Below are 22,360 nucleotides of genomic sequence, written 5' to 3' on the forward strand. Positions count from 1 at the left end.
GTCACTCTATACACACATACATATTCATAGAGACTATTTTCCCTAATCGACGTTGTTCTCGATTTCAAGCAGTATTGTTGAACAAATAGGCTTGATTTCAAACAGTTTTAAGCAAAATTAACTAGAGGAAAGAGAATAATCAAAGCAATAAATGAAGGAGAACCTTGTTCCCGACGTTGATTAGGCTAATTCGACCTTGATTTTGTCTCCCTAATTGAAGTTGTTTGAGAGTGCTTATCGCAGGAGACGAAGATGACCAAATACGAAGATGAAACGAACAAATTATCGATGATGGTAAGAGATCCAACAAGAAGAGAATTAGATGAAGCTCCTGAGAGACCATGAAGTGCGGTGATGACCGCTTCATCGATTGCCATTCACAAAGACGAAGGAAGGCTAAAAGAATTTCAGAGGATATGTCGAAAATGCCCTCGTCATATATAATTAGCTTATAACACTAATGGTAATAATCAATACTCACATATTCATAATAAGTTATGCACTCATATGATCCTGATCCGTACAGAAAAAAGCAGGGTTTTTACGAGGGTTTAAGGAGTAGTAATGAGGTTTAGTGAGGTAACCGGGAGTTAGGTGGTTACCAGCCTTTTTGACCCTCATCTTGACTTTTTCTCCAATATTTGTAGACATAGTGGGTTAATTGTGCTTCTTTTCTTGTTTGGGCCTATCACACTTGCTTCTTTCAATGGGCCTGTTTAGGGGGTCCTTTTATTGGGCATGTTCCCTGCCTTTTATAAATACTAAACATTTACTTATCTTGTCTTATTCTAGACAAATCATTAAAATACTTTTTTATTAAAATAGAATTCTCTTATACTATATAGAAATCCAATTTAATATTCACTTATTTCAATAAATAAATAAAAATATAACAAATCAAATAATTGTGTATTTGTATAGTGTTTGTATTATGCATACATCTACTATAATAGGGCAGGCCAGATTGAGATGTTATCATCTTATCCATGATTCAATTTTTCTTTTCAAATATCTCGGTTTTATGTCCATTCATAATGGACTAGAATGATTTCTCAAGTTGATATTTGAAATCGTTGAATTAAAAAAAAGTGGTTTGTCTAACACATGCATGTCCTAAAAACTAAAACCATGGATTAAGTTTTAGACTTATAAGAAAGTTTCCTGCAAAAATATACCTTCAATTGTGAAATGCAAATAAATTTTAACTATAAATTTTATTATTTTATGTGTGAACCTAAAGTACTTATATGTAAATCTAAATTATTATACTAGGATTTTCAAATCTAAAATTTAGTATATTGAATTTAAATATAACATAATAATGTTCACAAATAAAGTCTATTCACATTACACATCATAAGATATGTTTTTACTCCATCTCACTCCTTATGCTTACTGATTGTTTATACAGTCTGTAGGTACCATAAATCGCTTTTACATGTGTTACATATAGCTAGCTCGAACGTACGTCTTGTGTTCTATGATCATGTAACATGCATGGTTGAGTGGATTAGTTGCTTAACGAAATACCCCTCTCTCTCGTCACAATCTGATCATTAAGAATATAGAAATTGATCGATCCATAACTTGTGTCGCTCCAAACTAATTGAAGATCGATGATTTCAGCACCTGCATTCGCGTTCGCCATGGTTGAAATGGAGGCGCTGGAGTTTAGCGAGCTCCACGTCTTGACAGCCATTGCGTTGGGGTTATTAATAATTCGACATTGCAGAAAGTATTCGTCGACTGCTATCTACCTTGTAGACTTTTCGTGTTGCCGGCCACCTGATTACCTCCGTGTCTATACAAGCAACTTCAGCGAGCACATACAATTAAGACCTGATCTTGATCAACCCACCATTGACTTTCAGGTATCATATCATTCATCGATCGGACACAAACGTCGGTTATTACTAGTAGTAAATATAATTTCTACGGATTCATATGAATATATACAAGGGCTTCAGGTAAGAATCTAACTTAACAAGAGAACTAAAGACTAATGTGGATTGTGCATCGATTTGTAATTAGAGTTTTAGTAAATGGTTTTTCTTATTCTAAAGATATAGATTTAAATTTATAAAAAAAAATTCATTGAATTTAAAACAATAGTAAATAATACTTCTTAAATTTTTAGGGCACTTGTTTAAAAATTGTTCAGTAAAATAACATATGATTTAACTATACCAAAATTCTCCGTTTTTACAAGAATATGTTTTTTTCATTGTGGCAAACATTTTCTTTCAATATCATGACACTAATATCTTCTTATGCATGCTGCATGCCTAGATTCTAGATATTCTAACCCACATAATACACATCCTAAAAAGTGACAAACATACGGTAAAACTGTTAACAATAGGTTTTAGACGACTTTTTCATCTGGATTTTCGGATATTTATAGTGAATAGAAACATTCTTTTGCAAATGGAAATTAAAAATCGTCCATAATTTTATAGTAAACCATTTTATAATACGCGAATAACTTTGTTGAAATTGCATGAATACTATATACAAGGATGAAATATACTTTGTTTTAAACGTTAAGTTCATGAAGGTTTGCATTTTTTTTAAAAGGTTTGCATTTTCATTCCCACGTAACTAGAAGTGTAGTGTACATTGGATTCAGATAAAGATGCAGGAGCGGTCAGGAATAAGCGACGAAGCGTATTTACCATCAGGATTACACGAAATGCCACCAAACACCGCCTTAAGCGAAACCCGGGAAGAGGTTGAGCACGTACTCTTTGCGGTGGTGGAAGATCTCTTCTCCAAACTCCCCTCTGACATCACCGTTAACGACATCGACATCCTGGTGACCAACTGCAGCCTCCACAGCCCCACACCTTCTCTCTCCTCCCTCATCGTCCGCCGTTTCGGCCTCCGAAACGACGTCTGCTCTGTCCACCTCGCCGGAATGGGCTGCAGTGCCGGAATTCTCGCTATCTCCCTGGCCTCTGACCTCCTTCGTGCCCGCCGTCGCTCTGCCTCCCTCGCCCTTGTCCTCAGCATGGAGGCTGTTACCCCTAATGTCTACTCCGGTAAGCGGAAGTCGATGGTTCTTCCTAATGCGCTTTTCCGGATGGGTGGTGCTGGGATTCTGCTGTCTAATCGGAGATCTGACTCTGGTCGGGCTAAGTATCGACTTAATCGAGTTGTGCGGACCCACATCGGGGCTAGTGATCAGGCTTACGCTTCCGTATATCAGGCATGTTAATTGTTTCGTGGTTGCTTTTAGTGGCGTAGTTGGGTTCATACTTGAGACTAATATTTCTATTAAAATAACATTTTTTGGAAAAAGATATTTAAAGTCTTACTCACCTTTTCTAATATTGAATTATTCAAAAATTTGATAATTTTTTTTTATTTCTCTTTTCTAAACATTTTATAATATTTTTAATATATCATTAAGGATGGTCTTAGAGCATTTTCAACATTGATACTAAGAGCATCTTCAATAGTGATACTCCAAGTATCACAATTTTTTTTTTTAAATAAATGTCAGTGTTTTTAAAATTAATGTGATAATTTTTTTAAAGTATTATAATACTCACTCTTACACAATATCATGAAAATGTTCATACATTTAACCCCACTTTTCACTTATTTATAATTAGAAAATAACTTCAACACTTCATACTCCCTCCGTTCCATAATATAGTTCTCATTTGCTTTTACTCACTTGCCGATACACATTTTGTATTGTTAATATTTATCATTATGTGTTAGTATAAATTATAAAAAAAATTATATTATTAAAGTACTTATCAAGAAGAATCAAACAAGACCCCACATGACTATGTTTTTTCTTATATATTAGCAAGAATCGAGAAAATAAACTTCGACCGTGAATAGTGATAAAACAACAATGAGAACTATATTATGGAATGGAGGGAGTATAAAACTAAAAAAAAAAGAAATACAAAAAGTTAATTATGATACTTGATATGAGTATCACAATTGTAGAATAAGAGTTGCCCCTAGTTCCCATGAGGTGGGGTTGAAAGAAACATCTTAAAATTAAAATACTATATAAAATTTGTTACGAGGTTCAATGGGAGTATCACCATTGAGGAGGTTCTAAGTAGTGAAATTTTTAGAAAAACATAACAAAATTAATAGTCAATTTTTAAATAGTTTAATGTAAAAAAAGTGAGTCATGATACTCATTTTTTAAAGACCACTCAAAATTCTTACATTATAAAAGTTATGATACTCAATAATAGTATCACTATTATAGATGTTCATTTGTGTATGATATAGATGGTGTTTGACATGATAGTGCTCATATTAATATTAATGGCCTCTTCTTTCCTATTAGATTTTTTCATATTAGAACTCAGTTTTAACCTCAGGTAATTTATTCAGGACGTGGATGAAGAAGGGTTTGGAGGCGTAGCACTATCCCGGGACATCGTGAAAGTGGCCGGGGACGCGCTCAAGAAGAACCTAATTGATCTAGCTCCATCAGTACTACCTTACTCGGAGATGCTACGTTTCGCGATCTCAACAACCATTGCAATGCTAAGACCGGGAAACAAGAGATTAACCCACGTGCCAGATTTCAAGAAGGCTTTTGATCACGTGTGCATACACGCCGGCGGAAGGGCGGTGATCGATGCAGTGGAGGAGAGCTTAAGGCTGAAGAAAGAGGATATTGAGGCGTCCAAGATGACGTTGTACAGATTCGGTAATACGTCGTCATCTTCTGTTTGGTACGAGCTGAGTTATTTGGAGGCCAAAGGGAGGATCAAGAGAGGTGATAAGGTGTGGCAGGTTGGCTTCGGGAGTGGCTTTAAGTGTAATAGTTTGGTTTGGGAATGTGTCTCAGAGATTGATCCAACGGCTAGGAATGCTTGGTCTGATCGGATCCACCTCTATCCAGTGAGCACTAACTAGTAGTTAGATCGTAAAATTCTCTTATGCTAAGGATTTATTGACTGTAAGTGTACAATTCTCCAATAAGGAGGCAAAGCCAAGGACCTCACCTCACAAAATTGGGTGCTTCAATTGAGAACTTGAAAACAAAGACATAATTGTTTGACTTGCTTAACATAAATTACACAACATTTTCTTACATAACGAGATATACTCCTTGATTGGATTTGCTATTTACCTGAAAGCAATAAGAACAAGTTTGTGTCGGAACAAGAATTACTTAAAGTAAGCTGAGCATAAGGTATACTTTTTTGAAAACATAAAATCCCAAAGGAAATGAATTTAGGGCTTGTTTGGTACCCATAACCTGATATCATGTATGTGTATGGAAATGGTCATACTCATACTGGTGTTTGGTATATCAGTATATGGATATCAAGTTGATATATATATACTCATTTTCTACATACTCTATATACTATTTTTTATTAGAATATCACTCATATCCCCTTCTACCTCTTACCATTTTACATATTACACCAAACACTGATAAAACACAGATATAAGATATCGATCTCATACCCGTACCTGATATTTGGTATCTGATATCATGAGATATGGATACCAAACGGGCCCTTAGACCAATAACGATTTCCACAATGCTTGTTGGGATGAGGTTTCAGAAAGTGAAAAACATCCAATGTCACTTGTTTTGAGATATAAATTCTAGAACCAACACCAAGATAAAATGCCGTTCATGTCTATTCCATTTACGTTTCCGTTAGTTTATACCAAATGGGCTAAAGTGTATAACCATAGGGGAGCTAATAAGAGAAACATGACATTACCATAGTTCTGACGGACTGCTGTAAACTTGTAGATGGCTTTAACAAGCAAGCCCTGACTCGCGGATCTCAGTGGTCCCATATGCCTGAGATACCAAAAAAACGTGAGACCAAATAAAATCATTTAAGTTTTATAACTGAACCAAAATGAGGTAATAAGTAAAGTTACACGATCTCGGTGTAGCGCATTCTCCATGCAGGAAACCCAAGATGGCATCTAGCAGGTGCATAAACTAATAAGAGATCTGGGTCGGGTCCTCTGCAACCTAAACACGTCAAAAGGAGATGTATTAGTCATGTTATACAAGGTAATTGAGATATAATACAACCATTTAAGATGGTTTACCAATACTAATCAGAGCATCGTCCATTAGCTTTTCAGTGAATTTGGGGAGTTGTTGAATTACGCTTGCTCAATTGAATTGAAATACCTCTCAGAAAGTAGGTTAGCAGCTTTAACTACACCTTCTTTTCCATCACAAAATGAAGCAAACTCCAATGTATTCTGGTTTGGTTCATCCAGTGCTCTAGTTGCATCAACTAACTGCAGCAAATTATGGACACTAAAACTGATACTGTGCTTCTGATTATAGAAAGCAAGAAAATAACATCAAGAAGAAGCAAAAGAGAGATTACCTGCCATGACATGGATTTTGTTTTACACTTCTCTATGATGACCTCCTTAGCTTCCTTGAGAACCCCTAAATTGGAAGCATCATCAAGAAGCTCTATCAACTAATTACGATACAAGGGAATGCTAAATGAAGAACATTGAGAATATACCTTCCATATCATAGAGACAAACATGCTTCACACCGATATCAGCTAACCATTGTAGCAGCTCAATAATTTTTGAAATATCATGAGCATCTTCACTCTCAACCACAATAGCCAAGTATTTCAGCTTACTTACATCCAATGTACTATACTTCTTCTTGAAAAGTCCAGATGATATACAGTGGCTTTCGACCATAGTATATATACCTACTGCTTGGTGCCATATGCTAACTAGAAGTTGTACAAATCTCCATACTAAAAACGCAAACAAATGAGCTGTCTGCGTTGAGGAAAGGTGTGTGTTAGCATGATAATGTCCCAAAAACATCATTAAGCAAACATATTTTGCATGATTCACCCACTTTATTCTGAGCACTTAACACATGATGGTAAGACTCAAAAGTTATATTAAGCAGTAATCGATGGCTGTAGCATTAAATAACTCAGAAACAGAAAAACCAATCACTCAGAAACAGAAGAAAAAAAATCTACATGAATATGGACATATGGATCACCTTAAAAGGACCCTTCTTTCTAAAATCCAAATAATTATTGATTTACGCACTAAACATACTGTACAACTCTTCCAGATAATTACACCTCCAAAGAAGTCATGAAGTGGGAGCAAACAAGCAATAAAGCTTATCAATTGCATTATTTTGTTTGCGTATGTTAGAAAATTACCAGTCTGCAATTTTCCTAACTCCTAGCATTTCACATACAGACACAACAACAAGAAAGCAGAGCATTAATCTCACAACACTCAGACAACCAACTGGTATTCAAAATCTAATCAAACAAAAAATTCAAAGACTTAGATTTTTAAGCTTCCAGATCACCACAAAAATATCAAGTCTAACTGAGCACGCAGCAAGAGACACAAAGCTGTACTGTACCATCAGAACTACTTGAGGTGAGGTATTGAAGATCATAGCTTCACAAAATCCATCAATCTATTGCAATATGAAAAGCAACCGGAAAAAAATAAAAAGATTGTAAGAAATTCTGGTGCAGAAGTAAAGAGATGAAAATGGAGAGACCTTTCTGTGACCTTCGAGTTGGGAGCTGGAGCGATGAGCCATGGCCGGAACTCTAGACGGCGGCGGGTGAAGCGGTAGGAGAGGCAGGTGGAACTCGTCCGCAGAAGATCGGTTTTATTTACTGGAACTAATTTCCATCAAGACATAGCTCTACTCTTGTGCGATTTTATATCCGGGAGATTAGGCTTCCTCAAGCTATTCATCAACCCTACCTAGCAATAAAATAAAATTAAAATACGAACTTACAGTCAGTTTATCGTGCTGTCGTGATTTATTTTCGATAGGTACCGTCAAATTTGAGGAAGCATTAATTGTATGAATCACGCAAACTGTTTGAATCTTGAAGCAACTTCTATCAGTAATTCGAGCAGTCAAAATCCTCCTGGCATTCGCTGCATTAAGCACTTATATATTTTCTTAATAATTTGACTCTTAATTAAGCTTTTCTTGTGATTGGGGGCGGTGTTTTGCAGTGAGAAAGGAAGGTGGTGTTCGGATAGATCAGATAAGATCTGGAAGAAAGTGAGAGGTAGTTACCGGAGGTGGGATCACCATTCGATTGCTGGTGGTTGGAAGTAGGGAGAGAGGACCGAGAAGAGACGCCGCAGATGAAGACGCCACTCGCCGGAGAGAGGACCGAGAAGAGACGCCGGAAAAGATGAACACGCCGGCCGGAGACGGGGCGGACTGCAGTACGGAGAAGTGACGGGGACAGAGAAGAGAGTGAAGAGATGCGGATTGCGGCGTGCTTGAGCGTGAATGCTGAGGAATTCGCCATAGAATAATGGAATTAGGAAATTTATTTATTTTCTTACTTACAGCACTTATTCCGGTCCATGGCCTGGATCGGAACAATCCGGGTGGCACAGGACCGGATCAGAACCTAGAATTCTGCGAAAAGGTGATCCGTTCTCGTCCCTCAGTCTAGTCTGGTCTTGAACCAATCAGTATTTTTCCGCTCTTGTTCGATTTGATTAATGTTTTATAGTCTACACCAATCTATTGTATTTTCGTTATTAAAATTAATTGTGATGGCATAGAAACTGGATCCGTTGCAAGCTTTCAAGTAACAACTATATGACAGAATACATCATCTCACATCTCACTCATCTCCTTACTAGGTGGCTTCCTCTTAAATGTGTGTCAATCTTTCTGAAAGTGTTATCAACTTCCATCAAACTTTCCATTATAACTTGCATGTATTCCAATAAATAATCAAGAAGGAAATATGTGTAGTAACATACACAATATTTCATACCCATGAACTTGTCCTCATCCCAACCGGCTCATGTGATCTGATACCTTAACTTGGTCCAGTTACTCTATCAAATGATGATACTTGCTCTTACAAGTCCTTACTGTGATAAACTTTCCAGTTTTTCTCTCAAACTCTAAACACACATTTGACCATTGAACGGTAATACTGTATCCATTATTTGCATGAAATTCTTTGAGAATCTTTAACAACTAATAAATATAAGAATTACTCCATCTGAAACTTTATTCCTTGTCATTCTCATTGTCTCTATTTTTTCCATCAATGAACAACTACTTTTAAGGGAATGTTGATATTTATAATTATTTTTAATTAGAAAGATTACTAGATTATTTTTAATTACATAAAGTACCAGAGAAAGCATATATTTCTATATGATATCATATTATAGACATCAATATACATACAAGTAAAAAGAAGCATATAATACGAATATACGAATATTTATATAGCACAACAAACTAATGCCTCACTGAAAAGATGACTGGAAAAATTAATTCAGCTTCATAAACCCTATTATTAACTTTGAACTAAAAGTTCAACTTCATAAACACTATTATCAACCTGAGAACTCATTGGGGAGACGATATTCCTACAAGTTCAAATGAAAATTAAACCACATCTACCTACTACCTCATCACCTAACTGATATTTAATCACGAACTTACCAAGCAGATATCTACCTAGCTCAATTTATGATCAAAATTACAAGAAACTTTATTCTTCGTACAAACCATAACTGGGAAAATTAAATCAATAGGTCTAAATAAAGAAAAATGGAGGATTACCTATAAAATGAAATACGGAATTGGTTAGGAGATATGTATATGTATTCAAACGTTCAAAAAAAGTAGATACAAATCGTCTACAAACGAAAAAGATTTGCAAAAATTAGTCCCAATTTTGTAGAGCAAAGAAAACATGAACGATGAACTTGGAATAATATGTGGGTACACAACAGAAACTGACTACAATTCACCACTGGTGCACAATCGAGACAATATGGGTTCTTCTAGGTTGCATTTGGAGCTTTTGAACTTCGGAGCAATGGAGGTTTTTGGCAAACCTAGAACTTGGGGGTGAATTAGGGATGGCAATGGGGCGGGGATCCCCGCTTTCCCATGGGGAATCCCTGTGACGGGGGTGGGGATGTGGATTTTAAATGGGGATGGGGACGGGTATGGGTGAAACATAAAATTCCCGCATGGGGATGGGGATGGGGTGGGGAATGGTGTCCCCGCCCCGTCCCCCGCCCCGACCTCAAGCCCGTCGGGAATCCCCGACGGGTGTTGGTTAGTTCATAAGACTTCATATGTCGATGTGGTTTTTTGTTTATCTTAATTTATTTGATTGTCTTGTTTTGTTGGTTATTTAGTTACTAATTGATTACGAATTAAAAACATTCTTTGTTTAATTTAGTTTCTTTTATATTTAGATACACATTTAGCAAATAAAATTGAAAATTTAAATAAGATAACGAGGATGGGGAATCCCCGATGGGGATGGGAATCCCCGCCTAGGCACATTTTTTAGAACACTGGATGGAACTGATGATGATGTAGATGAAGATAATGATGAGTTTGAGCTTGATGAGTCAGACATGGAGCAAGAAGTTAGTGTTCAATTTGAGGAGGATAATGAGAATGAATAGATGGATGATTAGATTATATTTCTATTTTATTAAGTTTGAAATTTGCGTTAAAAATTGTAGGATTTTTGCTTATTGTGGTCTTGTAGATCTTCTTTATGAAGAATGCTATAAAGTCTATGAATTTTGGATGATTAATTAGCAAATTATATATTTATAATAAAATTACATAGTTAAATTATGAATTACTATAAAAATTATGAAATAATATATTTCTATTTAGCTTTTTATATAAGAAAATTGTATTAAAATATAAAAACAAGTGTGTGGATCGTGTGATTTGAGTACTTTAATCTAACTAAATAATATTTCTTTTGTGTGGAATAGATTAACACTTTAAGAACAATGATTACCAAAATGATTTTCTTTATTGATTCCACTAGAGTTTATAACTTCAAGGTGAACGCACAGTTCTTAGTTCGTCTCTAAACTCTCCTAGATATTGCCTAAACTCTAAATCAACAAAGATAACTTCTTAGAACGAACAACCTTTTCTGAAACATTAATCTAAACTATTTATACTAAATGCATAATCTTCGGGAACTAATCTACGAAAAGTTATATAGCAATAATAAATAAAACAATAAATCATAACTGAATATCAAAGATAACGAAGTAGCTCTAACAACCTAGATTACAAATCTAGGAGATCTCTAGTAAATCTATCTTTCCTTTTATAGCAACTTAATGATATCTTACCTCTTTTACGCGCTCGGTTCCCTTCCTTTCACTCGGTTCCCTTCAACGCGTCACTCCCTTCTATTGTTTGGAACTTCTATTACCCGGTTCCTTAACTTCATTACTCGGTTCCTCCATTCTGTACTCGGTTCCCTTAATTTTGGTGATGTGCTTTGAGCATTTTGCTTCTCGCTTGACTCGCTTTAGTTTCCTGACTTAATCTCGTTAATTCCTTTGCTCCAATTACCTAATTTGGCCGAAGGCTTATTGCTATCATGCAATAACTCACTCAAGGTAGACATTAATTAGTATATAAAGATGTTTGTTATCATTAAAATTGAGAGATCACAAGTTATAGATACTAGTAGCTAGTTCCTATAACCAACAATTTCACCCTTTTTAATGATGACAAACATAGAATCCTGGCATAGATATAAAAATTTAGCCAAAGGAACTAAGTATGAATTAGTTTTGATTCCCCCTTAACTTGTGAACAACTAGCATATATCACCCGTTGAACTTACCACAAGGGTTAGTCCCCCTTAATTAAATAACGCATATGCATGTATTATTCCCCCTTTTGACATCATTTAAAACGTCATGCTCAATATTAAACAAGAAAAAATAAGTATAGCACGTGTGTGCTCTCTAGAGGATTGGTTAAGTGATGCATAAGCAAACAAAAAGTAAGGCACTTCTCAATACGAACTAGAGCAAGCATGCATTTAATCAAAATCAACTTCATATTATATTGAGCACATAAAAAACACGTAATAAGAGCAAAAATACACAAAGATTTTATAGGAGATTTTGGATTTCTAAGAGAACCCTAAGTCGCTGAGAATGAGCACTGATTCAAGGCCACTATTCATCTTCAAAGTCGCTCAGATAATATGCTTTTAGAGGGCCTACCACGAGAGCCTTGATTTGGTGAAGGTTCCAGTCGATCATTTTATGAAGGCGTGCCATGTGCTTGTTTAGTTGAAGCACGACCTCTAGTGTCTTGACTTGGATCTCAGAAGGGGTGAGGTTTTCTGGTATGAGGGGCTTGGCTAGGCTCTAGAGGTGCTGATATTTGGGTTCTACTTCAGGGGATACTATAGGTTCATACCCGAGCTTGATCTTCTCTTGAGGGGCCTCCATTCCAGCGTTCTTGACTAGTCGTCGCAGCCCAGCCAATGTCACTATACTCTCCAGCGTTGTCTCCTTCACTGGGTTGTAGATGCCAAGCTCGATCATGATCTTCTTCACGACATGCGGGTATGGAAACGCATGATTTTTGTGCATCTTGATTGTAAGCATGTGGGAGAGGATCAGCCTTGGAGTGTCAATTAAACTCCCCTCTATCGCAACTCTTAGGAGGCAAGCGTCGGCTATCGTTACCGTGTCGCTCTTCTCTTGTCTTGGAACTATGTTTCGCAGAATGATGAAGTGAAGGAGCTTTGTGCCAAAAAATAGCATGTGGGTCTTGATTTCTTTAGGCCTCGCCTTGCTCACCAACAACTCGATCGTCTCTGACTTCCCGGAGGGCCAATTTTTCTTTGGCAGTAAAGCCTATCCTTTGTCGGTTAGGAGGCCTAGTACCTTGGCGACGAGCTTGACATTGACAGTCTTGTGCTCGTCTCCCCACGGAACTTGCACAACTGAGTAGGGCTGGCCTGAGGCTGGAGGCATGGGAACCAAGGCATTGTAAAATCTTCGCACTTTGTCGAGGTCGACTGCGAAAGGCTCCTTTTCTAGCTCGCACCAACGGGTGCGCTCTAAGGTGGCGACAGTGGCGGCGACGTCAAAATCCGTCGGATCCAGGGTGCTCCAAAACCCTTTCCCTACTATGATGGACTCGATCACCATGCGCGTCCGAAGTTTTCTTGTGGAGGTGGGAGACAGATTTCTGAGATGCCCTCCATTGGAATGACCGCCTTCTACGAAAGCCCTTTGGCCTTTTTTATAGTGGTAGGGGAGGGGGTGATGGTTAGTGGTCTTTTAAGGTTAGGGCGGCTTTTGGGAGATTCAGGGGATGTAAGGGTGAGAGTGGGAATGATAATGGTGAGGGCTGGAGGATGGCTTTTGTCATGAGCTGATATTTTAGGTGTGTGCTCAATGAATTTGGACGAGGAGGGCTTCATAGTGGTGGAAGAAATTGAATGAATGGGCTTGGTCAGTTGGGCCTTATCTTCCTCCATTGGAATAGGAATGGTGTTTCAGGAGGAGGTAGGCTCTTTGGCTGCTGGTGGTGGTGAAGGGTTTTTCTCCGAGGTTGGATGTCCCGGAGAGTGTACTAAGGCGGTGGTGGTCTGTATCTGAGGGTTTTCAAACGCCGTTTGTGGTGCTTGATCTGTGGAGGGTGTAGGTGGTGGTAGATTTGAGGAGAGCTGGAGGGTAGGGACTGTAAGAATGCCTGATACTTCAAGTACTGCTCCCATTGTTTGGGAGTAATGGTGAACTGGTTGGCCATTTGTGAATTTTGTAGTAGCTTGAAAGATTTGGGATGATAAAAAGAGAGTGAGAGATGATTGAGATGAGTGAGAGTTGGGTAAGGGGGTTCAGATCTGGGCTGGATTATGTTTTATATGGGAGGTGCAATGAACTAATATCAATGATGCAATTCAGATCAGATTCGGCGCCTCAGAACTCGTTGAAGTAGGTGACCATTTGGGAACTGGGGTGTAATGTGTGCCTAGGAAGTAGGCAACCGTTGAGAGCGCTCGGTCCCTATGTTTCCATCAATCCCTATACCGAGTTCCTTAAAAAAAACTGCGCTTCATACCGTTTTCCGTGTTCTCGGTCCCCATACTCTTTCGGTCCCTATGTTCAGTTCCCGTCACACTACGCTTGGTATTTACTCTTAAAACCCGGTCCCCATCTTATTAAGGCGTTGTGTCTCAGTTCCCATTCTCAGCGGGATATTTTACTAGTTTAAACACTTAAATAAATTCAAACACACAAAGGGACTTCATAGCTATTTAAATAACCATTTTCTAAGCATAATTAGGAAGGCTAAGCATAGTTAGGAAGGCTCTTTGTCATCTAAGTGAATATTCCCAGGTGTGGACTAATGGTCATAGGGAACGGAACAAAAAGATCAAGGTTAAGGGACTAGCATATAAACACAAATCATTTCTGGGGGCTTTATGATATGGTTAAGAAGCGATCATTGTGTTTATTTATCAAGGCTTGAAAAAGAGAGCATGCAAATGTATCAAATTTTAGCAAGAAATAGTACAATCCTAGAAGGGTTAACAATTGTTTATCAACAAGCATCACACAGAGCATGCGAGAGACAAATACTCCTAAGAGTATATGCTAGGTTTGCGCACATAATAGACCTAAATTCCCAAGTTTTAAAAACCATGAAGTTTAATGATTCAAGAAGAAAAGAGCTTACAGTGAGAGGGAGATGCTTAATGAAGGGGGATCAATCCCAAGTGTAGCCTTAGTTTGATAAATGGTTCCTTGTTCAGAGCCTTGGTAAAAATGTCAGTTATTTGATCCTCAGTCCTACAGTGGGTAAGCTCTATATTCTTCTTCGCTCATGGTTCCCTACAATAATGCCATCAAACCTTTGGACATCGAAGCTCAGCTTTTCTGGGTGGATTAGCTTTCTTGTTAACATTAGGAGAATGATTATTGGTACACATTTGGCCTTTAGTTGAAGGAACATGCTCAAAATAAGAGGGGTCATTCAAATCAAGCACATCACGTATATTGTGAGTGGGTGACTTGTATGGCTTGTTACTTAGAGCATGTTTCTTCTTGCAGCTATGTATAGTATGTCAATTATTACCACATAACCTACACCATTCATTATATTTGACATAACCGTACTTGCTCTTTCCAGGTCTGAAGGGTCTCTTATCCTTAAGCTTAGGATCTAAGGTATTTACTGAGTTTTCTTGGGCTTGGCTCACATAAATCTTATGAGCTTTTCCCCCTTGAAACCAGTAATTGTTGTCCCTTGACGGTTGTTCAAGTGCCTTTACCTTTTTCTCTAAGAATTCATTTTTGCTTCTACATGTTTGAAGGGCTTTATCTAAGGTCTCAGCCTTTTCAGTTAATTCTCTAGTAAGCTTCTCATTGGCACTAGAGCCCTTAGTAGAATCCTCATCTGAGTCATATCCTAGTCCAGTTCTAGATCTAACAAATACAGTTTGATTCATCGTGTTCATATTAATAGAGTCAGTTAAGTCGGTGATTTTATCGAGTATGATTCCTAAATCGCTTTCTACCTTTGAGTACAAGTCCTTAGATAATCCCCCTTGAGGTTGCTTACCATTGCATCCCTCGCAGGTCTTAGTCATTAAGCTCAGTTCCCTAGACTTTACTAAGGACTTTTCCTTGTTATCTAACCTAGTAGATAAGTCCAGACACTCACTACGTAGATCTTTAACTTCCTCTTCATATTCATTTATTTGTGACTCTAGAGTTTCATTATCTTCTAACAAGCCCTTAATTATGTTGATAAGCTCTTTCTTTTCTAGCAAATTGAGACGAATAAGGAAAGGGTCAGAAGGGTTTACCTCAGGAGCAAGGGCCTCTGTGTCATCCATAAGGAATTGGACTTGGTAGCCCTCATGGAGGTCAACTTCATCGTCTTCTTCTCCTATTGCCGAGAAAAGTGCCTTCTTTTCAGATGCTTCGACCTTGGGGTTAGTACATGTCTTAGCAAGATGCCCCTTTTCTTGGAAATTATAGCAAGTGTACTCCTTGAAATCTCGCTTTACTGAAGATGATGACTCTCCTTAACCAACTTTCTTCTTGAACCATTTCTTGACCATCTTTATCATGAGGGCGACTTCCATGTCATCGCCCTCTTCCTCTTCACCAACGTTAATGTCCATCTTTTCTAGAACCATTGTAATCTGTAAAGTGGTTCCAGTGGATTATTTAGTAGTCAATCCCTTCCTCATATCGGCGTTCTCTTGGTAAAAAAACTTTCCAAATATGTCGACCACTGAGAGCTTCTTATAATCCGAAGACATTAGAGCGATTCTTCGGGTGAGCTCGAACTTGTCACTCATTGCATAGATGACCACTAGTGTTTGATCCCAAGCATCAATCTTTACACCAACAACGCTTAATTTGTTTACTAAGATAGTGAACCAGGATTGGCACGCGGACACGCTTTCACCAGGAAGTTGCTTGAATCATTGGAACTCTGTTTGAAGAGTGAATTTTCTGGTGTCCTTTTGATCTTTACTGCCTCTGTGAATGGAGATGATGGCTTCCACATATCCTTGGCCATTGGTATGCCAATGACCTTATCGATGTCTATTCATGTGAGTCCACATAGAATGAGCTGTTGAGCTTTTGAATTCTTCTCCATCTTGGCATAGTGCTTAGGTTGCCAATCTTTCCTTTCCTTCAATTCCAGAAGTACTTCATCGTCGAGCTCGATAATCTTCCAGAACTGGTAGTTTTGGGTTTGGATGAACGTTGTATGTACTCCTAGCCAACAGTCAAGCTCCCCTTCAATAAGCTGATGAGGTTTGTTGAAGGACATTCCAAGGTTGAATTCTATGTTCTTTGTCATTGTTACGGAATCGGATCCCGCTCTAATACCAATTGTGGATCATGTGATTTGAGTACCTTAATCTAACTAAAGAATATTTCTTTTGTGCGGAATAGATTAAGACTTTAAGAGCAATGATTACCAAAACGATTTTCTTTATTGATTCCACTAGAGTTTACAACTTCAAGGTGAATACACAGTTTTTAGTTTGTCTCTAAACTCTCCTAGATATTGCCTAAACTCTAAATCAACAAAGATAACTTCTTAGAACGAACAACCTTTTCTGAAACAATCATCTAAACTATTTATACTAAACGCATAATCTTCGGAAACTAATCCACAAAAAGCTAGATAACAACAATAAATAAAACAATAAATCATAACTGAATATCAAAGATAACAAAGCAGCTCTAACGACCTAGATTATGAATCTAGGAGGATCTCTGGTAAATCTATCTTTCCTTTTATAGCAACTTAAAGATATCTTTCCTCTTTTACGCGGTCGGTTCCCTTCCTTTCACTCGGTTCCCTTCATCGCGTGACTCCCTTCTATTGTTTGGAACTTCTATTACCCGGTTCCTTAACTTCATTACTCGGTTCCCTCCATTTTGTACTCGGTTCCCTTCATTCTGGTGAAGCGCTTTGCTTCTTGCTCGACTCGCTTCAGCTTCCTAACTTAAGCCCGTTAATTCCTTTTCTCCAATTACCTAATTTGTCCGAAGGCCTATTGCTATCCTGCAATAACTCACGCAAGGTAGACATTAGTATATAAAGATGTTTGTTATCATTAAAATTGAGAGATCATAAGTTATATATACTAGTAGCTAGTTCCTATAACCAACAAAGTGTTATAATATTGATCCGCCTAGGCTCCCGCCTAGACGCCTAGGTGCTCTCCCCCCCACCGCCTAGCACCCGCCTAGCGGTTTTTAGAACATTGCTTATAATTATACTTAGTCGAAGATGTTAATGAGAATAATTTACGTTTGGGCGAAATGGGCTAAGGTTTTCAATTTTGACCCATTAAGGGTGTTAGAGACCTAATGCACTTTCTTAGTCGATACATGTTATAAGTATGAGTCGAGAATCTTTATCATTGTACTTAGTTAAATATGTTAATTAGAATAAGCTTCATTTGGGCAAACGAGCCAACACTTCTTATTTCAGATCATTAAGGGTGTTAGAGTCCGAATAAACTTTCTTAGGCAGTACACCATACAAGTATTAGTAAAAAATTATTATCATTGTACTTAGTTGAAGACATTAATGAGAATAAGCTTCATTTGGGTCCAATGGTTCAATGTTTTCTATTTCGGCCCATTACTTATTTTAGTCGATATATGGAACAAGTATGAGTCGAGAATCCTTATAATTGTACTTAGTTAAAGGTGTTAATGAGAATAAGTTTCGTTTGGACGAAATGGGCCAACGTTTTCTATTTCAGACCATCAAGTGTGCTAAACGCCCAATACACTTTCTTTGTTGATATATACAACAAGTATGAGTCGAGAATCCTTATAATTGTACTTAGTTAAAAAACGTTAATGAGAATAAGCTTCATTTGCATGAAATGGGCCAATGTTTTCTATTCTAGGCCATTAAGTGTGTTAGAGGGCCAATACACTTTCTTAGTTGATATATGGAACCGTGGATCGTGAAGATCTTAGCCCTAAATAAAGATTGAACTTTTGTGCAGAAATACAAGACTAAGAACAAATAAACACTTAATTCCAAAACGTTGTAAATTTGATTTCTCGTGTAACTTACAACTACTAGGCAAACACACAGTTCTTAGTTTCTCTCTAAAGTCTCCTAGATATTGCCTAAGTCCTAAATCAAAATGAACTCTTTCTCTCTCATTCAACAACCGCGTTTAAAGATAAATGAACTAAACTATTTATACTATGGCATAATCGCCGGGAACTAGTTACCTAAAAGCATGAAGATAATAATAATAAACTACTAAATCTAAACTAGCCGAGTATAATGACAAACTTGCTTCAACAGTTAAGATCTCGAATCTGGTAAATCTCAGGAGAATCAAATATTTCCTTCTATAGTTCTTGAAACATTTCTTTCCATATATATGCGCTTGGTCCCCTTCAGTGTATTCGGTCCCCTCGAGCGCGTCCTCTTTGTATAGCGCGTTACTTCTGTAGCTCGATTCTTCACTCTTCGTGTTCGGTTCCCTCTAGTGTTACTCGGTTCCCTTGCTCCTAGTTAAGCGCCTTGAGCGCTATTCTTCTCGCTGGACTCGCTCTTGTATCTCTACTTCAGCTCGTTGTTTTCCATGCTTAAAACTCCTAAATAACTCAAAGGCCTATTGATTTCCCGCGACATCTCACTCAATATACATATTAGTTCATAAGGCAGTTTGTTATCACTAAAACTAAAGCATTATTAGTTACAAGAACTAAGGGGCTAGTTCATATAACCAACAATTTCCCCTTTTTAATGATGATAACTTAGAATCCTGACATAGGCATACAGTAGAGCTGAGAAGGAAGTAGCTTTCAATTCCTCCTTAATCAATGAACAGTAATACACATCACCCTTTAACTGTCATATGTTCTAGTTCCCCCTAAAGTAAATAACTCCTATGCTTGTAATATACCCACTTTTGACATCATGTAAAAAGGAATGCTCAATATTAATCAAGGGAAGATAAGAGTAGCACGTGCGTGCCTTCTACAGGAATGAGTAAGTGATACTAAAGAAAACACATCAAGTCTAGCCCTATCTCATTACGCACTAGAGCAAGTAGGTAAGTGAAACAATGCATACATATCAGTAAAAATATATTAGAGGACACACAAGAGATAGTAAAAAAAGAGCAAAAAGACAAGACATTTAGAGGGGCTTTTGGATTTTTCTAAGGAGCCCTAAAAAGAACGGAAACAGCAGCTACTCCCAGTGATATTCATCCTCGTAAGCATCTTCGCAACCCTCTTTCAGAGGCCTTATCATGAGCGCCTTCATGTGGTGAAGGTGCCAATCGATCATGTGTCTGAGCCCTGATAGATGTCGGTTAGTCTGGAGCACAACCTCTAAGGTGCGAAGCTGAATTTCCTCGGAGCTCATGTTTGGCGGTAACAATGGCTTGGGCTCCTTCGAGGGGATCTTTATTCGGTGGGGTCTGGGATCGGAATTGGGAGGGGCTGAGGTTTCTGGTGAAGCGCTTTGCTTCTCGCTCGACTCGCTTCAGCTTCCTAACTTAAGCTCATTAATTCCTTTTCTCCAATTACCTAATTTTTCCGAAGGCCTATTGCTATCCTGCAATAACTCACGCAAGGTAGACATTGGTATATAAAGATGTTTGTTATCATTAAAATTGAGAGATCATAAGTTATAGATACTAGTAGCTAGTTTCTATAACCAACAAAGTGTTATAATATTGATCCGTCTAGGCTCCCGCCTAGACGCTTAGGCGCTAGGCCCCCCTCACCGCCTAGCACCCGCCTAGCGTTTTTTTGAATATTGCTTATAATTGTACTTAGTCGAAGATGTTAATGAGAATAATCTACGTTTAGGCGAAATGGGCCAAGGTTTTCAAATTTGACCCATTAAGGGTGTTAGAGACCTAATACACTTTCTTAGTCGATACATGGAACAAGTTTGAGTCGAGAATCCTTGTAATTGTAGTTAGTCGAATAAGTTAATGAGAATAAGCTTTGATTGAGACAAATGGACCATTTTTTCCCTTCTATTTTGGCCTATTAAGGGTGTTGAATTAGTTGACACTTGGAACACGTATGAGTCGAGAATCCTTATCATTGTACTTAATTAAAGACATTAATGATGATAAGCTTCATTTGAGCCAAATGAGTCGAGAATCCTTATCATTGTACTTAATTAAAGACATTAATGATAATAAGCTTCATTTGAGCCAAATGAGTCAACATTTGGTTAAAATATGAAACAAGTATGAGTCCAGAATCATTATAATTGTACTTAGTTGAAGATATCAATGAGAATAAACTTTATTTGGGCCAAAGAGGCCAACATTTCAATTTTGGTCCATTAAGGGTGTTATAGGCCTCTAGTACAAGGTCGTCGGACTCTCGTCGAAATCTGGAATGACTACTAGAAAAAGAGCCACCACTAGAATCTGTGCAAGTGGCGCCGAGATCTGGGCGAGCTGGGAAGACAACGTCCTTGTAGTGTGGGAAGACGATGCCGAGAGTCCGTTGCCGCTCTTCACCTCCTTGGAAGACGACACCGGCATGGTGTTTGGGTCCACCATGGAGGAACCGGTTGGAAATCTCTTTATTACGTTCATCGGCGCCAGGTTCTGGGATGAGGGTTGCAGGGGAGAGAGAAGGTGTCAAGTTCTGATAGGAAGACGAAGGAAAACGAAGAAAAGTGGATGCACAATCTGACTTATGAAAGACGAAATTGGAAGGTAGATTCAGACCTTTTATGTACAAATAAACGCAAAAGTCCTGCTATAGCAGAATTCTTGCTAAAGCAAGAATCTTGCATTTCGTTTAAACAAAAAAAATCATTCCAAACGCCTGCGTTTTCTTTTTCACCCTAAAATACTTTTTTTTGCTTATTTTACACCCAAAATCAAGCTACAAATATTATTGCTTCAAAGGATGCACAAGATATTGATCTTAATAGAGAATTTAATTTAGGTAATTCCAATATATATATGATGAAATCAGGATTTTGTATTAGAGACTGCTTTGTACTCAATCACCTATATATTAAAGGTAGACCATTTTAATCTCTTTCTTTAATTCTAGCCAATATTTTGTTAGGAGTATTTTTCTCATCAGATCTACTATTATCTCTCCGTGGATCGTGAAGATCTTAGTCCTAACTAAAGATTGAACTTCTGTGCAGAAACACAAGACTAGGAACAAACAAACACTCAATTCCAAAACGTTGTTAATTTGATTTCTCGTGGAACTTACAACTACTAGGCGAACACACTATACTTAGTTTCTCTGTAAACTCTCCTAGCTATTGCCTAAGTCCTAAATCAAGATGAACTCTTTCTCTCTTGTTCAACAACCACGTTTAAAGATAAATGAACTAAACTATTTATACTGTGGCATAATCGTCGGGAACTAATTACCTAAAAGCATGTAAATCATAATAAATAAACTACTGAATCCAAACTAGCCGAATATAATGACAAACTAGCTTCAACTGTTAAGATCTCGAATCTGGTAAATCTCAGGCAAATCAAATCTTTCCTTCTATAGCTCTTGAAAGATTTCTTTCCATATATACGCGCTCGGTCCCCTTGAGTGTATCCGGTCCCCTTGAGCACGTCCTCCTTGTGTAGCCTGTTACTTTTGCAGCTCGATTCTTCAATATTCGTGTTCGGTCCCCTTTAGCGCCACTCTGTTCCCTTGCTCCTAGTTAAGCGCCTTGAGCGCTATTCTTCGAGCTGGAATCGCTCTTGTATCTCCACTTCAGCTCGTTGTTCTCCATGCTTAATATTCCTAAATAACTCAAAGGCCTATCGATTTCATGCGATATCTCACTCAATTCACATATTAGTTCATAAGGAAGTTTGTTATCATTAAAACTGAGGCATTATTAGGTATAAGAAATAAGGGACTAGTTCATATAACCAACAATTTCCCCCTTTTTAATGATGACAAACTTAGAATCCTGGCATAGGCATAAAATAGAGCTGAGAAGGAGATTCCCCCTTAATCAATGAACAAGTAATACACATCTAGTTCCCCTAAA

General features: G+C 37.8%; 2 protein-coding genes across 2 annotated transcripts; one reads left to right on the forward strand and one right to left on the reverse strand.

Annotated features, from left to right (window-relative positions):
* The first annotated feature begins 1,646 nt into the window (after positions 1-1,646).
* LOC141249779 (uncharacterized) lies at positions 1,647-4,899 on the forward strand. The gene is made up of 3 exons (XM_073669796.1): positions 1,647-1,871; positions 2,630-3,208; positions 4,369-4,899. Exons 1-3 carry the CDS (start codon positions 1,647-1,649, stop codon positions 4,897-4,899), a joined length of 1,335 nt encoding a protein of 444 aa, XP_073525897.1.
* A 587-nt stretch (positions 4,900-5,486) lies between these two features.
* LOC141249780 (dehydrodolichyl diphosphate synthase complex subunit NUS1-like) lies at positions 5,487-6,696 on the reverse strand. Its single transcript, XM_073669797.1, has 6 exons — positions 6,507-6,696; positions 6,388-6,424; positions 6,147-6,286; positions 5,893-6,010; positions 5,717-5,809; positions 5,487-5,604 (listed from the first exon to the last, which is right to left on the reverse strand). Exons 1-6 carry the CDS (start codon positions 6,694-6,696, stop codon positions 5,487-5,489), a joined length of 696 nt encoding a protein of 231 aa, XP_073525898.1.
* Positions 6,697-22,360: the final 15,664 nt, after the last annotated feature.

Source organism: Phyllobates terribilis, unplaced genomic scaffold (genome assembly GCF_046119375.1).
Source record: "Phyllobates terribilis strain yellow unplaced genomic scaffold, ASM4611937v1 Scaffold_5119__1_contigs__length_54250, whole genome shotgun sequence".
NCBI lineage: Eukaryota > Metazoa > Chordata > Amphibia > Anura > Dendrobatidae > Phyllobates > Phyllobates terribilis.